Source organism: Brachyistius frenatus, unplaced genomic scaffold (assembly GCF_029030835.1).
Source record: "Brachyistius frenatus isolate BFR_SWC_R1_liver_20210118 unplaced genomic scaffold, ASM2903083v1 Contig_20, whole genome shotgun sequence".
Classification (NCBI taxonomy): Eukaryota; Metazoa; Chordata; class Actinopteri; family Embiotocidae; genus Brachyistius; species Brachyistius frenatus.
Window position 1 is genome coordinate 2,628,803 of NW_027210619.1, and position 23,009 is coordinate 2,651,811.

Sequence of the window (23,009 nt, forward strand, 5' to 3'; positions counted from 1 at the left end):
TTAATTACCTAACAAGTCAAACCTTGTACATGAACATACATTCATTGCACCCAGAGGATAAAGCTTCATCACCCTGGTGAGCACTGCCATTTCCTCTTGAACTACTATGATGACATTTTTGTTTTTTAATGTCTTAAATGAATTGGAATATATTTCCTTCTTTCTCACTGTTTCACAACTACTTCTGTTAACTTTTGTGTTTAAAACCAACGGCAACACTTTGCCTTCCTGGAGAGACTATTTAAGAATGTGTGCTGTGATGTTAATTGCATCAAGACTACAATCACTCGCAAAACAAACTGAATTCCTGAAGAGAAATCGGTGAGACAGATGGATGCAGCCAGACGATGCGAAAGTCAAGGTGGAATAAGCTTTGAGATCAATTCACCAAGGCCAAAACATGGATAAAAAGGGAGCAGCTGGGGGGTCAAGATGCATCCCGTTCTCTATGTGCAGCCGTCCTGTTAGTGTCTCTTTGTGAAATATTGGCAAACAATACTCAAAGTACTGTTGGTACATACAGTAAGTGCAGCTGAACAGAATAAGCCGGTCCTAAATCTCTCCTTGGAATTATTTTATTACTGTTTCCTACCTTGTTCTTATTTATACATGCTTTCCTTCTGCTTTTTCATCTCCTGCTAAAATTTCCCCTTTTCCTTCTTGTTCTGTCTTTCAACTGGAGATCCTTTATCTTCCACCTCCAGTCTTCTTTTAGCTTCTACATAACACTCAATTCCAACACAATACTGTGTTGTCTATGTGTGTCAGGGGCAGGCGCTTTGAGCTCAGGAAGAGAGACTAATGTAACACACGCACACACGTACATACAAAGGGGATGAGAACCTCTGGCGTGGCCTTTCCCACCACTGCCCTCTCTGTATCAACATACTCACGCAAACAACCTCGTTCACACTGCTGCACCATCAAACAGGCTTTTGTCTCCCTTATACAGCCAACCCTATCACACACATACACACACTTATCTCCACACATCTGCAGTAAGCTCATCATTGCACCCAAAACAAAACTTTCAAACTAAAGCACAAATCTTTCTACTTCAAAAAGATCAAATACTGTACAGCTTTCTCAAGGACAAAAATTAAAATAAAAACCTTTTCCACCATTTACACAACTCAACAACAATCAGGATATAAAGATCACTGATGGTTACAGTAAAAATGTATTTAAAAAGCACCTTTTAATATAAAACATCATTGAGAGGGGAGTGAATTAGCACTGAAACTAAGCTGGTTAATTTGCACTTGTCCTTAATAATGACACAAGTAAGACTTTATTACCAATGACAACCAGCCACCGAAGAATTAAATATTCATTCTAGTAAAAAAAAAAAAAAAAAAAAAAAATCCCTTGTGGTTCATTTAGTCTTGTATTTTATTCAATCTCATATACCAGTATTTATAAAAAAAATATCATTGACAATATAAGCAAACACTATTTGGTCTGAATATAAGCCCAACATAGACCCTGTTAACAACTGGCATCCAAATGTGTCTTGGGGGATCTGATCACAAGTGGCACAGCTGTAAATAAACCCTAGCTGCATTGAGGATGCACATCTTTCAGACCCCATTCACAGATGGTCTGGGCCGCATATAGCCCCAATGTTTTTTAGCAGTGTGTATGCGAGTGTATAATGAAAGTTCGCCAACTCAATTAATGCTCTCTGTGCAAGCGGAAGTACAAACTCATACAGCGTATTAAAGTGCGAAACAAGAAGAAGCCATTTGTTTTGATTTCTTCTTCCTCCTTTAATTTTAGGCACACTAGGCACAAGAACTGAATAGCGGCCTTTCGCAGGTTAAACACAACAACACATTTGTTTGTTGCAAAGAGAAATCATGTACGTGTTTATTTGCATATATAGCAGGAATGTGAGACGCAATAACAAGCGGTCACTAGACACAAGTGAAGAACATCTTAATGTCAGGTGTGAGCTGATGCACTTTGAGCTGTCCACTTGCATCACCCAGGACACGTTAAAGCCACATGTGAATATAGCTACACACACCGTGTATCAAAAAGATTCAGACTGAAATATTCAGAAAACATCTATACACAAATATGACCGTCACTGATATGAGTCAATACGATTTCTGCATGGTTACACTGAGGGAAGGGTATCAACTCTGACAAGATATGTACTCATTATACCCACACCAGGTTGTGCAGAAAAATATGTAACTATACACTATGTGTTTCATATACGAGTACCAGGGAACAGAAGAAAAAAAAATATATATATATAGATATATATATATAGATATATATATGTAATTAAAATAGCAGCCAGAAAATTACAGCTTCACAAAATCTTTGGCTAGTATGATATGAGGTTCAGTGCAGATCACTGGATTGTGAAGAGATAGCAAGTTTCCTGACATGTTGGCAGATCAGTAAATTCCATTGAACTTTAATGGCAAATGCGACCTGACAGAAGGCACTTAAAGACAGAGAGGAGACACAGGTATTAAACAAACAGCGGCAGAAAAATAAGAGCTTAAATGTATTTAAGACATCAAAATTTTCCCTCTTAACTGCGCGACTATACTCCTCGCTGTACCTCCTCAAAAAAGTAAACCAAAACCCAATTGTTATAATCTCCACTTTCTCAGTGGTGCCACTCAATAAGTTTGCTTCTCAACATGTAACTCTGTCTCACTCTATTAAAACAACAAGACGAGTAATGCTAGAGCTTTGACGCCATGCCCTCCATGGACTTAAAACAGATTTGTCATCTCTTTCCATTTTCATAACTGTCACCTAAGATCCTCATATCTGCATAGGCTTATAGGAAGGCAAGCTTTGATTGACGGACGCAAATTTCCAAAACAGATAAAATCTGATGAGGCTGGTGAAGATTCCCGGTGTGTTTGGAACCTGAAAAAAACACACACAAGCAATAAGAAAAAGACGTAAAGGATAGGTATTATCATTTAATCATGAAACAACACTATAAACTGTGTTTACAGGTGATATGCACGTACTGATTCAGGTGCATAATTCAATGAGTCTTACCACAATATAGTAGTCGTTCAACTGGAGGCCATAAAGAACCCAGGAGGTTGAAGTGAAGAAGGTGGCTACAGTCAGAGGGAAGGACAAGCACTGCACATTACCACTACGAACAATCTCCACCTAAGAGGAAAGACGAGATGATAGTAACAATCAGGAAACAAATAAACTTTATAGCTGCATTATTCAAAGAGTCTATCAACTTACTTTGTAGTTATCCACTGCTCTAACCAGTACTGTGGTGTCTTTCACTTCATTGTTTTGGTACAACTTTTGGTAGTCTTATTAGGATGCCAGTATACTCCATCTAAAGTGCTTGTCAGATTATCATAGTTTTAGAAATCCTCTTCAAATCCTCACAGTGTTGGAAGGACTGAATTTGCATTGTATCGTTATCCCATATTTAAACTACTATTTATATTTTGTTTCCCCATATTTAAACTAGTATTCAAATTTTTTTATGTTTAATATTTTACTACCTCTATTTTTATTCTGTCATTTTGATTGCTTCTACCCTGTACATGCTGCTGTAGCAAAATAATTTCCCCTCACGGGATTAGTAAAGTATCTGTGTCTCTGTGTCTCTCTGTTTCTACGATGCCAGGCTTTTCATGCTGCTTTCAAATGTGGCTGTCCGGAGCAGCCATAAAAATCTGAGCCTTCTGATGTGGTTGCATTATACACCACTTTTTTAGGAGGTAAAATCGAAAGTGATCTCACCTAAAATGCTGATAACAGTGAATGTGCGCCCACAACTACTGAAAATACTGAAGGTCAAAATTGACCTCTATAAGTGCGATCAATATTTGAAATTGAGAGTTTAGGGTGGTAATTTCACCTTTCACCTTTGTTTTTTTCTTCTAAATAGGTTTTGTTAGCCTCAGGGTTTATTTAAAACCTGCATGATTCTCTGTCAGGTTTTTAAAATCCATTACTGCATCTAGTTTTCTCTTAGAAATTTCACCATGTGCCCAAATGTCAGTAACGTATGTGGTGAATACAGTCTCGTTATTATTAATATTGATAGCTTCAAATGTTGTATAAATCTGGACTTTTTATTTGCTGGAATGTGTTGTGACGATAAGACGGAAGATGGTCTTTATGAGGATGGATTAAGGTTTACTCATTTTGTGCAGTGTCAGCATTATATTATGGGCACTGTAAGAAGAAACAGAATGAGCGGAGGAAGTAACAGACAGAGACCGAGAATAACAGGAAGACAGATGAGGGAAAGAAAGGCAGGAAACTGACTGGGGGTCATTGAGAGCCAAGAGGCCGATGGTGGTAAGGAGACAAACAGGATAGCAGAAGGAACCACAAGATGATATGATGAGACAAAAGGGAAAGAGAGAGAACAGGAGGGTTGATTCCTTCACTGGTGAATTAACTGTAAAATCAAACAGAGAAAAGCATCTTATCTGCAATTTTAAAGGCTGTGGTCTGTGAATGTTTGGAATTTTTGCTTGATCACTGACTTCTTTGATCATTCTTTTCTTTTTTTATTTCACTTTATTAATCCCTGAGGGGAAATTTCTTCGCTACAGCAGGGGGGCTCTCAGGGGGGAGCTGCTGCAACAGGCTGCCACTAGCGCGGCGCCAGGTAACCTGACCTGAGGTGCATGTTTTTGGATGATGGGAGGAAACCGGAGAGAACCCACGCAAGCACAGGGAGAACATGCAAACTCCGCACAGAAAGGCCCAGGACCGGATTCGAACCCGGAACCTTTTTGCTGTGAGGCGACAATGCTAACCACTGCACCACCGTGCCGCCCTAAAAAATTCTGCCCATCAGCTAACTTATTAAGTGACCATTTGTTTCTCGTGTATATTAATTTGCTTGCATACATCTCATAAAACACGGATATTACTTCTTTTTTTTATGAGTACCATGGCATTTTTTTTTGAAAATCAGCCCACTGTATTTGTTTTCCAGAGTAGTGAAAGCTATATTTTGAAAAGATTTAGTCTCTACATTAAATGCGTTTAGTTAAAATTTAAAAAAAAAATACAGTTGACTTTCTACATGCTGCCGGTGTGTTGTGTTTGTCTGTAATGCACATGAGCTGTACCAGGTCGGTCAGCGGCGACAGGTACATGCTGACGGTGACCACGCTGCAGGTGAGACCCAGCTGGCTGAGCCGAGTGTTTCCCTCAGAGAGAAACATAGTGAAGTAGAGCCAACCGCAGGTCAGCACCGTCCCCGCTGCAACGGTCTGGGACATCACCATCCTCTGAAATGAACAAGCAGGGAGAGGGATGAAGGAAGTAGTGTGTGATCCAGCTGCACTGAAGAGAGGTTTTTTTCATGCATGTCCACACCTGACGCTGTGCTTACCTTTTGCTTTGTGTAGTGGATGTACGTGATGATGTAGACAATCTGGAGTAGAGCTCCAATAATGTTGACCAGGAAAATCGTCTGATCTCGCTTCAGCATCCCATAATACAACCAGCCCATGTTACTATGGAAACCAGAGGAGCCATTAGATGTACAGATCAGAGCAGGATGACAATGGTACTGAACAGATCACGGTGAATGATCGAGGATGATGTAAAAACACACTCACTTGAGACACGTGGTGAGGAAAGGGAGGAACTGGATGTTGTCTGCACTTTTGGATTCTTGCATCTTCTTCAGGTCGGTCCTAGAAACACACAAACAAACAAATTAGAAGACAAAAAGAGAGGAGCAGAGAGGTTCAACACAAACAAAGACACTAATGGGACCCCAATAAATGATTCACTTTATGTTTAGTAAATGTATCTGTATCATTGTGCAGCAAATTCCTTCATAATAACGTTCTCATCCCTCTGGCTGGCATGAATTCAGACTAGCAAGTACAACTAGTACAGAAGAAAGATCCCTCGCGTCCAAAACCGATGTTGTTATATTTTCTACCAACCTAATAAAAGTTACAGCGGGAAATGAAGGTGAATATGATGCATGGCACTAATGAACAATTCAACTTACAGTCCAGTCGAAAACATTCCGACTGTGAACACGATGCAGGCCCATGACAGAAGCTGCAACAAATCCATAGTCGGTTAGATATTTTAAGTGCAAAGTGTGCTTTTGATCGTGGATTCTTAAACTGCATGGAGATAAAGATGGAAAATAACGACGCGAATGCTCTTTCTGTATTTCCGTGTTTGCAATCAGTGTGCTCAGAGTTCCTGCACTCTGGTTGGCTATGGGATGAAACGGGCGGGGCAAATTTGTCCAATGGGCGGCTGAAACGACTCCCAACGTCGTAAGTGACGTCATCGCGCTTGAAGAATTTTGAGAGTCCAGAGCTGGTTGAAGCTTTGTCGCTTCTAATAAGTGGCTGATTCAAAATAGGCGCAACATTTCAATAAACCTGCAGTTTTTTTTAGTGTTTTAAACATTTTATTTTGTATGTCCATGTATTGGCTTACTTTTATATCATTTTTCTTCAGTAGATTCTCAACCTCAGTGTAAAGGGGCACTGATTTTACGTAAGAATTTCAATTTATTCTTATAGTACAAACTATAAACAGCTTTCCAAAGTTTAAAAAATAAAGCTAATAGGTTTTACGTGGGAGAGATTTAAAACTACAAACGAAGCAAAGTTGATAGGCTATTAAATTCGAATGAAAAAGACATTGAGGAGACAGAGAGGTTCTAAAATAGAAAGGTGCCACTGATAATCCATAAGGGGTCATGAGCAGACAAAGCTTTGTTTTAATGGCTCTCAAACCACAAACCTGCAGGTTTGCATCATTACAATGCTATAATTGTATGTATATACTGGGTATTCAAATCCGAAGTCCAATGATTTTATTGTTTAAAATGTCAATTAAAACACACTGCACTTGTACTTCAATTAATTCAATCTTACGTGAATCTTGTAACTATTTTTTTTAACATAGTGTCTTTTCATGCATATTACATCCAGAAATGAAGGCTCATATTTCAAGTTGTGAACTAAAACATTGTTATCTTCCATATACATGTAGCAATGTTAGGGATGAATGTAATGCTAATTACCCAAAATGTCCTCGTTAACTTTATTTGGCCTTCTTTACCTCACATGACTTCCCCTCGTCTACCATGACAGACCTTCCAATCACCCGACGGCCTCCCTCCTGTGTCCAGCTGTCAGAACTGAGCTGTTTTTTCAATCTACACTTTTCAAAACTCTCTCAGACCTGAACTTTATCAGTAGTCTCTAATGTATCAGTTTCTCAGTTTTTGTACTTTTGTTTGTAACTTTGAGTTCACGTTCGGCATTTGACATTTAATTATTTTTTAAAGATTTGTAAAAAAAAAATTAAGGTCATTTTTGTATCGATTCTGAAAGAAGTTATTTTTATGGCCTATATTTGATCTTTCTTGTATTAAATTGTAATTCTCCTTCTTTTTGGGACAGGGATTTTTATGTGCAGTTGAATATCTTCAGGTGTTGTGCAAACAAAATGTATTGTTTGAGTATTAAAGTCTATTCACTGAGCCTCAATATTTAGATACCTTTTTCCCTTTTGAAAATATTTTATAAGACTGAATAAGAGATCCATATTTCCGGACAACCATCCTCTGTGTATACCACTTCATCCTGTACAGATTACCAGCGGTCTGGTCCCTATCTCAGTTGTTTTTTGGGCGAAGGCAGGGTACATCCTAGACAGGTTACTACAAAGGTCCAAGCTGACCAAAAAAAAAAATATATATATATATATATATATATATCAAAAGATAACTTACAACTGTATTTCTTTTTCAAAATAATATTTTACTATCTGTCACAGTGAGTCACTTATTCTGAATTCTGCTGATTGTGTAGTTTTACTCAAAGGACATCTACTTGCAGCTTTTATTTTTTTTCTAGGAAATTTACACAACTAAAGGACTCTGATACTTCCACCAGCACTGGCAAATGTTGACTTTTTTTTTTTTTTTAAATGTATAGCCTGCATCCCTTTTTTGCACACAGTGCATGTCGTGTTGAACTGAGACACTGATGTGGCCCACACTATTGTAAATACTGCCACGTTTGGTCTGGTCCGTCAAGCATAGTTGAACGCTGCCCTGCATGGACCTGCTGCACACATACTGTACATGGGTGCTACATTGCTCCAAGATTTCTGAGACTGTGTGATCATTTGCAGTGAATTTAAGCCTTGACGTTATTACGGAAAAACTAACAAGTCTGTTTTATGCATCGATTTCGAGTGTGTACATTGCGTGGTTTTACAAGGGATAGTGACTTTTAACAGTTTTCAGTCAGCGCTGAGGTTTTCAGGTATGAATGTTTGTGCCCTGTGCTCCTCTTCACTCCAACATACGGCTGTGTAGACGGATGTTCAGCTTTACTTCAAGAGAGGGTTAACAGAGAAGTAAAAGAAAGGGCGAAAGAAGGAGAAAAGAAAAGGGTGAAAGAGTGTGAGCAAGGAGGCGAGAGTGACACCTTCACAGCCAGTTGTCAGTTTGCTTGTGGGCCTCTCTCCTTCTCTCCCTCTGGACTCTCTTGCTCATTTTTCATCCCCTTCTTGGTTCTTGTGTTGGTTTTTGAGACTGTGAAATCTAAGTGGCTGTACCACTAGGGATGAAAGACAGAGAGGACAGAGAAGAAGGGATGAGAAAACAGGGGTTGGGAAAGACCTGGGTGTGGAAATGTGTGTGTGTGTGTGTGTGGAGGGGGGGGGGGGGGCTGACTGACAAGATTTTATCAGTGAGTTGGAGGACTTTGACAAACTATTGTGTCATCCATCAAAACCTCAATGAACTCAGTGGAATTCCAAGATCCAAATGAGGTCATTAAAAAAAAAAAAAAAAAAAAAAAATCTTCATGGCTGATAAAAAACAGACAGACATCTGTTTTTATTACATCACGTTTTGTTTTTTATTTCACACCTTAAAACTGTTCTTATAGTTTTCTCTATGTACAAATTTACATATAAACATTTACAAAAATGACACAGGCATGTTTAACAAGAAAACAAACAAATGTATTCTGGGGAGTCCCTTCAATGTGAGGTTTGATGATGTGCAGGCGGGATCACACCTGCAAGCATCGCCCAGTGTACCAGGATATATTCAAGATTGTAAAAATTAGTGAACAAGAAGTACTGAGGAAGCTCAGCTCCTAAAACTCCTGTTAGATTTGGATTTTTTTTTTTATTGGTTCTCTTTATCAGTGGCTCTCAACCTCAGATCACAACCCCCCCCCCCTCCCCATAAGAACATATAGGTGACTGATGAGAACTTTGAAAAAAAAAGTAAAACATATTTCAAGAATCCTAATATTTTCAATACATTTTTTGATCAGTAGTATTTTCTCCCTTTTGAAATACATTACCAAAGTACAACGTAAATTGTAATGAGCCAAGAAAAATTTGTTGAGAGCCACTATTCTGGATTTGTTTTCTGGTGCTGCTTTAAAACTCAATTGAAAAATGTCTGATAACTTGATACATGTGAAGACATAAAACCAGGAGCTGAGTGCTACACAACATGACAAAAATCCTACATTATGTATACCACTTCGGCAGTTACTGACAACAATACACAAAATCAATCATTTCTGTATGTAGAGGAAGAAAACAAATAGTTCAGTGATGCAATGCATAACTGTACCAATGGTATGAAAATTAAACATGATAATGAGGATTACGTGATCCTCCTGTTATTTTCAATTTGATATAAATCCTTTAAGTGTTTTGATCGCTTAGCTTGTAGTTTTGTTTGAAAAAGTGTGCACCTTAAAAATGGTCAAAATTGAGAATTTCCATTCTCATAAAGTAAAAATAGAAAACGTTTTCTTTGAGGTACTCTTTTTTTTGGAGCGATCCACACTCCACACTCACACAAACAAACACATCAAACACACACTGACCAACGCACACTGTCCATGCTTGTATAAAAAAAAAAGTCTGTATAAAAAAAGTCTCTGAGTGCTCTTGTCCCAATGACCAGCATCGGGTAAGCATCGTCTCTGTTATGGCATCTTGGTGAGCCTCAGTGTTGCATCAGAGCTAATAACACTGGGATAATGGTAAAGAAGAGAGAGAGAGAGGCCAGATGTGTTGCAGAGTTGCCGATACTCCTTTGGACGTTGGGCTCCATTACAGCAGGGTCATCTGAAAAAAAGAGATGGGAGGGGCAGTTAGGACAGGATTTCATCATTCAGGAATGGTAAACACACCCAGCTGAGCTCATCTTAGACACAGCACTGCTGTGACTACTTTCTATGTGCCTGGTATTTAGATTTTTAATGAGCCCTCACCTGCTGGGAGCCGGTTAGAGGGGTTGTGAACTCCTCCTGCAGCAGGAAACTTCACTTTTCCTCCATCCAGGCTTTTTCCTGTTACTTCTGCTTTGGATTTGTCAACGTGATTATTTCCAGAGCCATTATGCCCGACTACGTCCACTCTCAGCCTCAGACAGTCTTGACCATGGTGATGCATTGGCTTGGCTGGAAAAGTCAAGAAAGAGGGAAAAGTTTAATACCAGAAACCTTCATTCGATCACAGTAGATAAAGAAAAAAAAGGCATCATTATGAAGGACACTTACAGATATAATAATAGCTCTCTCCTTGTCTAAATTCCTTGCCCAGCGTGAAGGGCGTGAAGCGCTGGAACTTCTCGGAGAATTTTTCTGGAGCGTGGGGCGCGAAGGGCCGCGAGCACTCCCAACGGAGCTGATCGAAGGAGTGCGGTTTGCACACCTCGTAGTCCTCCTTTTCCACCATGTACAGCACGTAGCGTTCAGCTGCATGGGATGACACCTCGCCGTGCGTGTAGTGGGGGCAGATGATGTCCAAATAGTCATTGATATGCACTTCCACCGTATGGTCATCCCACAGGAAGCTGCAGGGAGACAGGAAGAGAGAGGAGGTTACTGACAGATGTCCTCGCCCAGCAAGAGAAGGGTTTTGATCTTCTACATTGATTAACAGTATGAATAAGAGAGGTGGACATCATCTGTTGGTGTCATTTCTGTACAACACACACCGTGCAGCTCATATAATACAACTACTGAGAATAATTATGAAGGATAATCACACACAGACACATTCAGCAAATGGAAAAACACTCTTAGTCACAAGAATAACAATACGTGACACACGTGTAGTGTGGCAGTCAGAGATCCCGTGAGGATGTTTGTGTTGTTGTGTTTCAGTATGCTCGTGCAAACCCACGATCAGACTTAGAGCCTGATCTGGCTGAACTCGTTTACTTTGTTTTTGGACGAGGAAACACACCCAGAATCTTTCAAAGCCTGACCAGCCCACACACACACACACACCTTTCTTTCGCTCTCCCCTCCAGCAGAACTTCCCTTCTCACCTGCTTACAAACATATGAGATTGTAAATGACAGCTCACCCCCACAATCTGTTTCGCACCATCTTTGCTTGTCCACTTTTCTAGCTGTAAAACTCAGTGACTCTTTCTCTTTTTAAACTGTTTTCCAATTTCTGTCTCATTAGTTTCTTCACCTAGATGTTTGTCCATCTGTACTGCAGCTCCTGTTGCGACTTCTAAGGCTAATTTGCCATCTCTATCTGTATGCCTTTGTCTCAATTTCTCTCTGATTTTTATCAAAGACAGAGACAGAGTGGGTGGAGACAGACAATCATGCTGTTTTTCCGCTTTTCATCTTCACCCTTCATTTAGTTTTACGGCTCTTTTCTAGCCTTACCGTCTCCTCTTTCCTCACTTCCTATGCTTGTTTCGCCCCCGGTGTGCTAATGAAGTATGGAGACATGCTAAAAAAAACAAGTATAAATCATGCACAGTCCCACAGCACATTTGTGGTAATGATATATTAGAATATATCAATACAGTGAACCCTCGTTTTTCGCGGGGGTTACGTTCCAAATAGAAACCGTGATAGGCGAAATCTGTGAAGTAGTAACCTTTATTTTACAATTGAAATAGATAGAACTGGACATTAAATATATCTACGTTACATATAGTCGTAATGTGATTTCAATGCACGATGCAAATCCGTGAAGCAGCGAGACCGTGAAAGGTGAACCGCGTTATAGCGAGGGCTCACTGTATATGAGAAAATAAAAGATTGATTCATTAGAACTTTTAGTTTTTAAGTAACTACAACTTGGGTGGGCACAGATTTATTGGGGCAAAGGGTAAAATAACTTGCATGTAAAAATTTAATGAACTCTAACCTGGTGTTTTAACTTTTGGTTTCACATAACTAATATTGTTTCCTTTACAGTAAACAAGATGCAGGCGAAGTAAAGTAATGCCTGTGACGTGTAGCTGGCCGGCGTGTTTGTCACAAGCCAGGAAGTGAGGAAATATTTGTATTTGCTTATTCCTCCCATTACATCTTCGGGGGCAACAGGTTTTAATCCGCAAATTCAGCCCGAGCTTGAGCCGAGTGAGTGCCTGTACATGCTTGTGTTTCGCATCTTGCAGTGAGTGAAAGTGACAAGAAAACAGCCCCTTGTGAGTCTGCCACTGTTTATGTTGTGCTGTAATGTCTGCCTGCCCTGTCATCAAAGCCTAAGACATGGTAGCTCTGACCCCCCCCTCCCCTCCTTCCCCTCTTGTTGTTGTGGCTCCTGTTAGGACCCCCTGGCCAAGTCACAGACACACTGGCTCCAAATGAGGGCCTCTAACCCCTCCTTCCTGCCTGTGTGTGTGTGTGTGTGTGTGTGTGTGTGTGGGGGGGGGGGGTTAGTGATAACCTACCTGTCAAAACATGCTTTGTTAGCTGAACACAGCTCTACACTTGTTATTCGGGGCTAATGGGCTGATCACTACCCTATATTATAAGCAGTGCTTTCTATCAGAAAAGGTTCTTTGTAAGTGTGTGCACTTTTGTGTAGGTGTGTATATCTTTGTTTGTGTATGTGTGTGTCAGGTCTGCCAGGGCAAGTGCTTCAGTGAAAGGAAAAGAGACACATCTGCAGCAGCCTAATTGGCCAAATAATCTCTGATCTCATCTTGTTCCTCTGTGCTGTTTTCTTCACTCCAACCAGTAATAACAAGGTTGAAGAAAACAAGACATGTGGAGGTCTCTAGTGGTTCCCTCTGAAGTGAAAAATAGTTTTAAATTGTATGGGATACACCTTCTTCCCACACTGTGTCCTCTTTAGCGGTCTGGCCGACCTCCCCATGAAAGCAGAGGCTTGTCAAAAGCCAACAAAACGGATAGATTCTGTTGCTAATTTCATTCACGGCTCATGCTTTTAAGAAAACTCTCCTTTTATCCTTCTCTTCACCTCCTCATTTCCCCTCCTCCTCCTCTCCTCCATTGGTCGGGCTAATTAAAAGCTGTTAGGGGTCTGGGGCCAATGTGTTCTCTAGAAAAGGAGGGGAGGAGGAATGAATGGGGTGTAATTATACCCTTTCCGTCCCCAAAGACAGAATGCCTGAAGGCTACAGGGCCCCTTCAACCCCTGTACCGTAACCCCTGTGGAGCTTTCACTACCCTGACTGCTGTGTATGTGTCTAATATGTGTGCCCATGTGGCTGAGTGCAGTTTAAGTAGTTTAACAATAACATCTCAGTTGTCTAAAATACATTTATGGTTGAGTGAATGTTTTTTTTATGTGTACTGAATTATCTTTATGAAACCACAAGTCAAGAAACTGGGAAAACCCCATCCTATCCATGTCTACTAAAGTCTGTTCCACTTTCTCTTTACTCTTCCTCCTCTCACTCTAACTTTACGTCTTCACTCATCAAAGCTCTCTGCTCTTGTATCTCCCCACATCTACACTCACCTCTGACTGACAGTTCTCGGGAGAGTGAGAGTCGCATTAACGTGATAGCTATGCCCTTTGTGAGACTGAGAGCCAGGTGTGTGTGTGTGTGTGTGTGTGTGTGTGTGTGTGTGTGTGTGTGTGTGTGTGTGTGTGTGTGTGTGTGTGTGTGTGTTGTTGCAAAACTACTTTCCACACAGTTCCTTCTTCCAATGTGTGTGCATGTTTTCATGGGAGAGAGATTCTCTGAAGACCCTTATTCAGGACGTCTCATGCCCCGGGCTCATGAGCACATCTGTTTATCAGGTCCTGCTGGAGCCTCCTGTGTGTGTGTGTGTGTGTGTGTGTGTGTGTGTGTGTGTGTGTGTGTGTGTGTGTGTGTGTGTGTGTGTGTGTGTGTGTGTGTGTGTGTGTGTGTGTGTTTTCTTACATGTGACAGAGGTGTGGGTAAAACAGCGACGTTTGATGGTGGATGCCATCTTTCTTTTTCTCTGCAGGTCAATTCTCACTACAGAGCTAAGTCTTTGTGACAGTGATCAAGGTGTATGTGTTGTGAGGGTATAAAATAGTAAAATGCTTTCAGAGCTGGTGGTTATTACAGTAGGTGACTTGTTCAACACTTGCTTCACTTTGAAGCTTGGAAGTCTTGCTATTGTCCTTGCACTGCTTTTGCGCTTTTCCGTTTTTCTGCCATCCCTCTTTCCTTTTCCCCTTCTGCCTGACAGCCCTGCTGTCCCTCCTTCCATTTGCCCCCTGAGCTCATGCTGGTTTTGGTCAAACTGACAGAGGAACTCTGTCTTTCACTGTCTCTCCTGGGAGAGTTTCAAACTGGCAGCCAGGTCAAGGGGTTAGAGTTCAGGGTCGCCACTTCTTTCACACACTACCATCCGAGTCAGCACTGAGATAGATATACATTTCACACACACACACACACACACACACACACACACACACACACACACACACACACACACACACACACACACACACACACACACACACACACACACACACACACACACACACACACACACACACACAAACACAACACCCTCATAGACCGAGACAGCACCACTGTAACACCAAACAGATGCACCTCCATTTGCTCTGCAGGTAATCAGTAGTAAGTGTGCACACGCAGGAATGTCACAACGGGTGGGGGCTGCGGTTTGGACGGTTTACTGTGTTCTCACAAGGCGCACTCATCAAATTTCCAGTCGCACTCTCACACACTTTTACTTTGAGGTGTACACTTAATACCCGATTAATTTGCTGTGGTAAGACAGATTCACACCTCCTTTCACACAGGCTGAGGAGCTGTCAGTGGGTCTAATGGGTTTAGCTGCTCACTGGTGGGCTGCTCTATTAGAGCCAATCTAATTTACAATGAAAAGTCTTTCTATATTAGCTTCCAATTTAATCTACCCTGCAAAAGGAAATCAAGTGGGAATTCTTCCTCCACTATGCACCAATACCACCTGCTGTCCAAACCATTATTACAATTCCAGCTTTCCAGTTTCAAGTATTTGGAAATGTGTGTGTTTACATATGCATGCATGATATAGTTAAGACACTGAGAATCCTCTACAGCCCCCAGGAAGAGAGCATTTAAAATGGTCAACAATGGTGTTTCACTCTCATTCAGTTCCAAACTTCTTCCCTCCCTACATCCATCACTGTCCACCCTCTCCTCCCTCCGTCTGCCTCCCTTTCATTCTTCCAAAATTAGCCCATCACCCCCCTTCCCCAGCTTCTATTTTGTCCTGTCCCCTAACGCTGACATAATATACCAGAGCTCTTCATCCAGGCTAATTTCTCAACACAAATCCCTTTCTCCAGCTCACCCTTCTCTCACCCTGCACCCAGGCCTCAACTCCTCCTCCTCTTTGCCCCCCTCCCAAAATCTTTTCAGCCACCCTTCTTCTATTCATCACAGACAGAATGGGATACAAAACACACACACACACACACACACACACACACACACACACACACACACACACACACACACACACACACACACACACACACACACACACACACACACACACCATATTAAACCAAGCGTGTGTGTTTGTGTGTGTGTGTGTGTGGGGGGGGGGGATCACAGAGTTAATCTGTTGGCCTGTCTGGCTGAGAGAGAGAGGGAACAAGTTCAGCAACTTCTGAGATTTTACATGGAATATTCAACTTTTTTTTAAATTTTTTTATTTATTTATTATTATTATTATTATTATTATTATTATTATTATTATTATATGTAATAACTTTTGAATGAACTGAGGCAAAACAAAACATCCTCAAATACAAGCACAGGACCAGCCGTTGCAAATTTTGCCTTTAGGGGGCGACAGTGAGCTTCAAGTGGACAGCAATAACAAAGTATGCCTGAAATGCTATGAATGAGCGGTGTGTGTCCACACACACACACACACACACACACACACACACACACACACACACACACACACACACACACACACACACACACACACACACACACACACACACACACACACACACACACACACACACACACACAGGGTGAAAGCAGGCCTCTCTAATGTTAGTAGAAGCAGGGCTGAGAGGTGCCCTGTCCTCCTCTATGGTGGAAAACTACTGGGGCAAAAAACAGAGGAAGGTCTGTGACAAAAAAGGGGGCTGGTGGGATGAGGGGTGAGGGGTGAGGAAGTCTGGACCACAGATAAGGAAGCGAGAGGAAGAGCAGATAGCAAAAAGAGGTACATGGATACTGTGATGGAGGAGGGGGATGTCTACTGAGCAGAAACACAAATACAATGTACATGCTGTAGTGTACAAACTATGTGTTGACAATAAGCTTCTATGGGTTGTCGTGTTTGAAGGCGTGTACGTATATTCATGCGTGTCAGGTCACAGGACACACATATCAGCAGGGAATAAACACAAAGCCAGCCTCCTGATAATGACTAGGAATTATAGCAATGGAGATGCTGCTTGTAATTGATTGTTCTGAGAATGGATCCCATCTGGGAGATTATGGTGGGAATGAGGCACTGTTACAAATTCAGGTTTATTAAGTAAGTTCTATACATCACAATGATTATCCATAATCCACCAACCCAGATACAAACGCTGAATAGAGGACATAACATAATGGAATGAACAGAGGTTACGTCACATGATCACAGAAGGCCATACATACAGTATACTGTGTGCAATATAGAATGATGCCAACAGGGTGATGTTTTGTGTCCGTGGGGCACATAGTCAGATTACAAACAGTCTGTAATCTATGTTAGTATGTGTGCGTTCTCATTCTGCTGAGATTAGAGGCCAACAACGAGACGGGCCAGGGGCCAGGGAGGGGAAATTAATGACTAAAAAAACAGAGAGGGAACAAAATGTATAAAATGCAGGAGTTAAAGGGAGGGTGAGGGTGGGAGTGACATCGACCACCTTCACCTCATCCTCTGGGCAACATGTGCGTGTAGAGACAGGCCCGACTACTTTAATAGCAACGAAGGAAGGCTGAGCCAGACACAGGCTGAGATAAACAGAATATTACATTACACCAAACCCCTGATAAAGATATTTGCACAGATACTAGAAGCATGGGACATGAACCCAGGCCACTGGAGATGGATGAAGGCTGCCAAATAACTCGGAGATAAAGGATGCAACGGAGGAGCGTGTTAATAGCATCCATGTGTGTAGGAAAAGAAGAGGTCTTGAATGTACTGGAATCAGAGAAAAAGATGGAGGGCTTCAGGCCGGCGGACAGTCTGGGAGGAGACCCAGCTGTTAAAGAGAGGAGTAGGAGTGGAGAGATGGAGAGAGGAGCAGACAGGTACAGAGAGAGAAAAACACACACACACACACACACACACACACACACACACACACACACACACACACACACACACACACACACACACACACACACACACACACACACACACACACACACACACACAGCTGACAGAGTTGAGGATAGTAACAGCAGGGTGGAATGCTGGCTGCAGCTAATATTAACATCCAAGTCCTCCCTCTTGCCCCCCAGTGTGTTTAAGTGTGAGTCACACATTTATCATGTCTCGCTAAGGCTGCCTACGGTAATGGCCACTCCCTGTTTTTTTCCTTTTACGCTGACACACACACACACACACACACACACACACACACACACACACACACACACACACACACACACACACACACACACACACACACACACACACACACACACACACACGCACGCACGCACGCACGCAAAATCACGTACTGTCAGTTCACATCAAAAATAAAATTGCTTCCTGTTAAAAGCCAGTTAAGAGCAGCACAAGTTGAACCTCTCCCTCGCACACGCACACACTAATAAAGTTGACACAGGCAGAGACACATAGTGTAAAAACAAGAGCGGACCAGTCTGAAAAAAAACATGCCTCGCCACCTGTCAAGTAAAGAAACAATAGACTGCAGTGTATGAAATCCCTACAGGACTCGAAGCACGGGATTAAGCCATAATCATTAAATCGCGCTGACAAGTTAGCAGAAAACAAAACACTCACACATATATATAGATTGTGTTCAGACACATACACACACCTAATCCGCTGCCAGTGCTTCACATCTCTACACTACCAAACATCAATGGGCAGACTGCTGCCATCTGGTCACTGTCCTCCACCTAAGACAAATCACTGCTGCTCACAATCAGACCAGGAATCAATTAGCATCAATTATCCATGGCCCACTGCCGTCAAAGCTCGCTGGTGGATCTATGAAATCCTCTGAACAGGTGACTGATTGATCACAGGGGATGGTTCTGGGCAGGTGGGCTTTTAGTCAAGCTGGAAAGCAGTAGACCAGAAGACAAGAGAAAGAAGTGAGAGGAGGGACTGAATTAGATGGGGAGTCTGGGGCAGAGGGATTATCATAATAGAGACTTGACAGTAGAGCAAAATTTTGTTGGAAAGAATCAAGTGCCACATGGAGGTGAACCAAATGTCGTTTTCATTTCACGGATGCCTATTTCCCTGTACTTCTCAAAATGTGTTTGGATTTAAGTGTCAGACACTGAAATGGTGAAAGGTCTTGGTTCATGACAGAGAGAGACAAATAGAAGCACAATAACCATTAACATGGTCTTAATCCTTTACTTGTTTGTGATGTGACGTTTATGTCTGTCAGCCTGTATCATAGTCCATGTTTAGCCATAACAAAGGGATTAGTGGTAAATTTTAATTTTTCTTGTGGTTATGTAACTCCGATTCGACAGCAGAAATAGTCCCCAGTTGGATTAAAGAGACAACAGACATAAGGTCTGACTTTAGACCCCCCCCCCCCCAACACACACACACACCTATTCTGCCTGTCTTCATTTTGTGTCTGAACCTTTCTTATTTGTCCAAAATGTCCATTTTCCCTCCTTTATACTGCAAAATTAACCAAAAGACTGTGGTTACACACTTCTTTTTGTGAAGTTCTCACCTGAGCCAGATTTCCTACCCTCTGTCTGTGGTGAGTCAGGTTTAAAACTCAGGTGGGTCAAACCCGAGCCATTGAGTCACACATGGGCTAACCCATGACACAAGCACTGCTCATGACGGCAGAACTTTCCATGAGACTTATCCAATTATCAGAACAATTGTTTTCCTTGTAGCAGGGCTCTTCTTTAGCCCCGTGTCTATTGTCATTGTTAAAGGGCAATTAGAGCGCCAGTAATGTAATAAAGGCAAGACTAAAAGGCCATAATGCCCTTCTCCCTTCTCGGTGGCAGGTTTTAATCGACCTATCTCGGCAGCAGGAGAGCGGGGACCGTCCTTCTGTTTCAGCTCGGTTTTGAAACAATACTGTCTTTCAAGCGTCGGGATCACTCGCTCCACGCTAAAAGCTCAATAAATTGCACTGCGATATGTCAAGCTCAATCGATCCCACTGAGTGGTCGGATAGCGTTACATTTCTGACCTCAAAACAAAAATAATCAGCAATATGCGGGCCTCTCTCTGTGACTCACCCCTCTTCCCCTCAGAAAAAAACACACACTTTAAAACAGTTGGACAGTCTTAATGTGGTGTCAGTAAAAGATGTGTTATGGAATGAACTCCTGTGATTCACGTGCATTACTCGTCTTTCCATGGCACACACTGCGCGCGCGCGCGCACACACACACACACACACACACACACGGGTGCTGCCCCTATACACAAGCACTGGCCAAGTTCAAACTAGTCGGTCTATTTTTTACTATTAGAGTATGTCTGTGTCTATGTGTTGCGGTTAAATATAGTGGTGAATCTGTCCATCTGTCTGGGCATCAGCTCACAATCTTCTGCTTTTACAGCCGGCTGCTGCTCAATGGTCTCATACACTATAGTGACATGTTAGTTTAAAAGGAGACCACACGAGCCTGACTTCACGGCACATGTCGTGAACCTTTAGTTGTCATATGATGGAAAACAAAAAACCAGGACGAGATGGAGGGAAAAATGCGAAGTACAGGATGAGAAATGGTACGAAAGTAGGAAGTTACAGCCGCTCGCCTCTGGACACACTTGGGAGACCCACAGTCACACTGATAGAGTAGTTTATGATTAATCCTATAGGCTACATCCACTCATACATTAACGTCACAAGGTGCACAGATCGTGTAATACCACACAAAAGCAGGGACGAGCACTTACTTTGGGTTCGTGCTGTTCCAGTAGACGCTGTGTCTCTCCGCGGAGGCAAACCGAGCACCGATGGTCAGCGCCAAACACACCAGACACACCAAATCCATAGCTCCTCTTCTCCACGGGAACCTCAGCAAGTTAAACTGGTAGGCGATGATTAACAAAAGACTTCACTTACTGAAGATTTAAATGCGCGTAAAGAAGCACACGAAAACAAATCGTGGATTTGACGTTCTTAGTGAAGCAATCTAAGCAGATCAAAGAGTATTAGATCACCAAACACTGTTGCAGGTCTTGACTGGTGCACATGAGCACAACTTGTGTGTTTTGTCGGCCAGTGGCCCCACCCCTTAAATTGCCACCAACCAATAGCAGCAGGTGAAATCTAAATGCCCTGCCCACCACAGCCACTGGGGACGCGCCCTCCAGCTGCCCGCACTTTAAACCAGGAACACAAGAAAACCAAAAACAACTCCACAGGAGCCATAATAACATCTCAGAGGCGAAATAAACCAATATAGGACAAAATGAACAGGATTTAAGAGTAACTTTGTCAAGTTAGCTGCCAATAATTAGGCTGTTAAGATAATACAAAACAGTAATAACAGTTTAGGGAAAGAGAGTTAGTGTGTTTACTGTACAATAAATAAATATATTTATTTCTGAAAATTGTAGGCTAGAGGTGACATAAGTATATATATGATGTAACACATACAGATATACTGGCAACCAAATAATGTGATAAAAGTACTCAGTCTGTGTTGTACCATTACATTATTTGGACCGTGCACATGTAAGCAGCACTTCAATTCTGTAGTTGGTAGTAGTTATTTTAACAACTGAATGGTATAATCAATATAATATTACTAATAATACATCTTGTATACAATATCATAGTTGAAAAATTAATCAGCTTTTACGACACTACAGTGGAATAAGTTGGGCAATATTTCCTTCGAGAATTTAGGATTATAAAGATGTAGTGAATGGAAATACCCAAATAAAGTACCTCCAGATTACAAGATTAACTTTGTACTTTACTCAGTTGTATAAATTTATTTAACTCCCATCAGGGAAAAACTGGGCTAAGAATTCAAGTGAATTCCTGAAAATGTTCAGCTGTGTTGGTTTCTGCCGGTATTAGGTTGTTGTGTTGTAACACTGTCACATGTTACTGTTGTGCAGTGTTGCATTTTTTATTTGTGATGCATTGTATGTTGCAATTCACTGCATTGTTTTAAGTTGTTGGGTTTGTTTTATGAACTGTTATGTAGTTTGTTGACTTGCATTTTCTTTGTACTGTGCAAAATGTGATTGTTTTGCATTGTTTCTTGTTGTGTACTTGCTGTGCAAATGAGCTGTAAACATGTTGCTGCACTAATGTTGCAATGACATCACTCTTACGTTGTATAAATATACAGTATATGGCATATTAAAGATAATCTGGCTCTGGTTGTCCCACTGTTTGTGCTTGAATTATTTGAGAACCCTCTGCCGAGAGATGTGCCTGTTCCTGCAGGTTGTTGTTGTTGAGGCACGCTGCTCTACTGATTACGTTTTGTCAGATAGTGAAGAATTATTACTGTCTTATCATTGAGTCTAATCTTGTGGCCTCTGCTTAGCTGCGTCCACAGACAAGTAGCTGTAGAAAACAACCTCACAGATGGAATGGATAAAGTCCAGACCATAGAGGGTCAGTAGGATTGTGGCCTCAGCAGGAGAGGGCTTCCCTCGGGCAGGGATGGAGCCAAGCCTGGGTTAGCTGGTTCAGAGCTCTGGAGTTTCATGGAGAGTGTGTGTGTGTGTGTGTGTGTGTGTGTGTGTGTGTGTGTGTGTGTGTGTGTGTGTGTGTGTGTGTGTGTGTGTGTGTGTGTGTGTGTGTGTGTGTGTGTGTGTGTGTGTGTGTGTGTGTGTATTAAGTGTCTGACTGTCCCTAGGCTTGGTTGGGCAAGCAAACGCACATCCTGGCACTCTGAGAGGATCACATACGCAGACACACTGTAGATGCTGTAGAGGGTTAATCACAGCTCAGGGAGCTTTTCCATTCCACAACGTGTCCCCAAAAATGAGGGAAAACTGAAGAGGAAGTGAAATAGTAGATAGAAATTGCACACGAGGCCCATTTAACCATTTCAATCAAGAATTCCACTTGTTGGTAAAATCTCCATATGCAACACCAGATTTTCCAGCAGACTCCAATGTCTTTCATTTAGATCAAGTGACATAAGAATCTACTTTAAACACGTGTATTCATTTCCGGACGGAAATGCAAATAATGTCCCAGCAGCTCCAAAACTAGTGCGTGATTCACCGACCTCAGACCAGCAGCAACAGGATGCCCTAGTTCGCAATTATACATAACACTAGGAGTGATTCTTACAGTGTCCATCATTGCCAGGCAGACTTCCTCTGCTCATACTTGGGAGCTCCTCATGATGCATTCATGTAACACATAACCAACCGTGAAGCCAGACACAAATACGAATTTAGAAATTCACAACCCACAGATACACCTCTAGTTTGCTAATGCAGCCGACACTCAGATTGCTGGGATCACCATCACACCCATGCACATGTATTACATGCATAGTATACATGTACACAAACACAGACAAACATGTAAGAG

The 23,009-nt window shown here is 41.8% G+C and overlaps 2 protein-coding genes across 2 annotated transcripts; both read right to left on the reverse strand.

Annotated features, from left to right (window-relative positions):
• Window positions 1–1,260: 1,260 nt before the first annotated feature.
• slc50a1 (solute carrier family 50 member 1) lies at window positions 1,261–6,167 on the reverse strand. Its single transcript, XM_069695924.1, has 6 exons — window positions 6,002–6,167; window positions 5,598–5,675; window positions 5,369–5,492; window positions 5,103–5,264; window positions 3,037–3,156; window positions 1,261–2,898 (listed from the first exon to the last, which is right to left on the reverse strand). The coding sequence occupies exons 1-6, from the start codon at window positions 6,067–6,069 to the stop codon at window positions 2,791–2,793; spliced, it is 660 nt and encodes a 219-aa protein (XP_069552025.1). The 5' UTR covers window positions 6,070–6,167; the 3' UTR covers window positions 1,261–2,790.
• A 2,699-nt stretch (window positions 6,168–8,866) lies between these two features.
• Window positions 8,867–20,692, reverse strand: efna1b (ephrin-A1b). The gene is made up of 4 exons (XM_069695925.1): window positions 20,393–20,692; window positions 10,563–10,858; window positions 10,275–10,463; window positions 8,867–10,128 (listed from the first exon to the last, which is right to left on the reverse strand). The coding sequence occupies exons 1-4, from the start codon at window positions 20,488–20,490 to the stop codon at window positions 10,007–10,009; spliced, it is 705 nt and encodes a 234-aa protein (XP_069552026.1). The 5' UTR covers window positions 20,491–20,692; the 3' UTR covers window positions 8,867–10,006.
• Window positions 20,693–23,009: the final 2,317 nt, after the last annotated feature.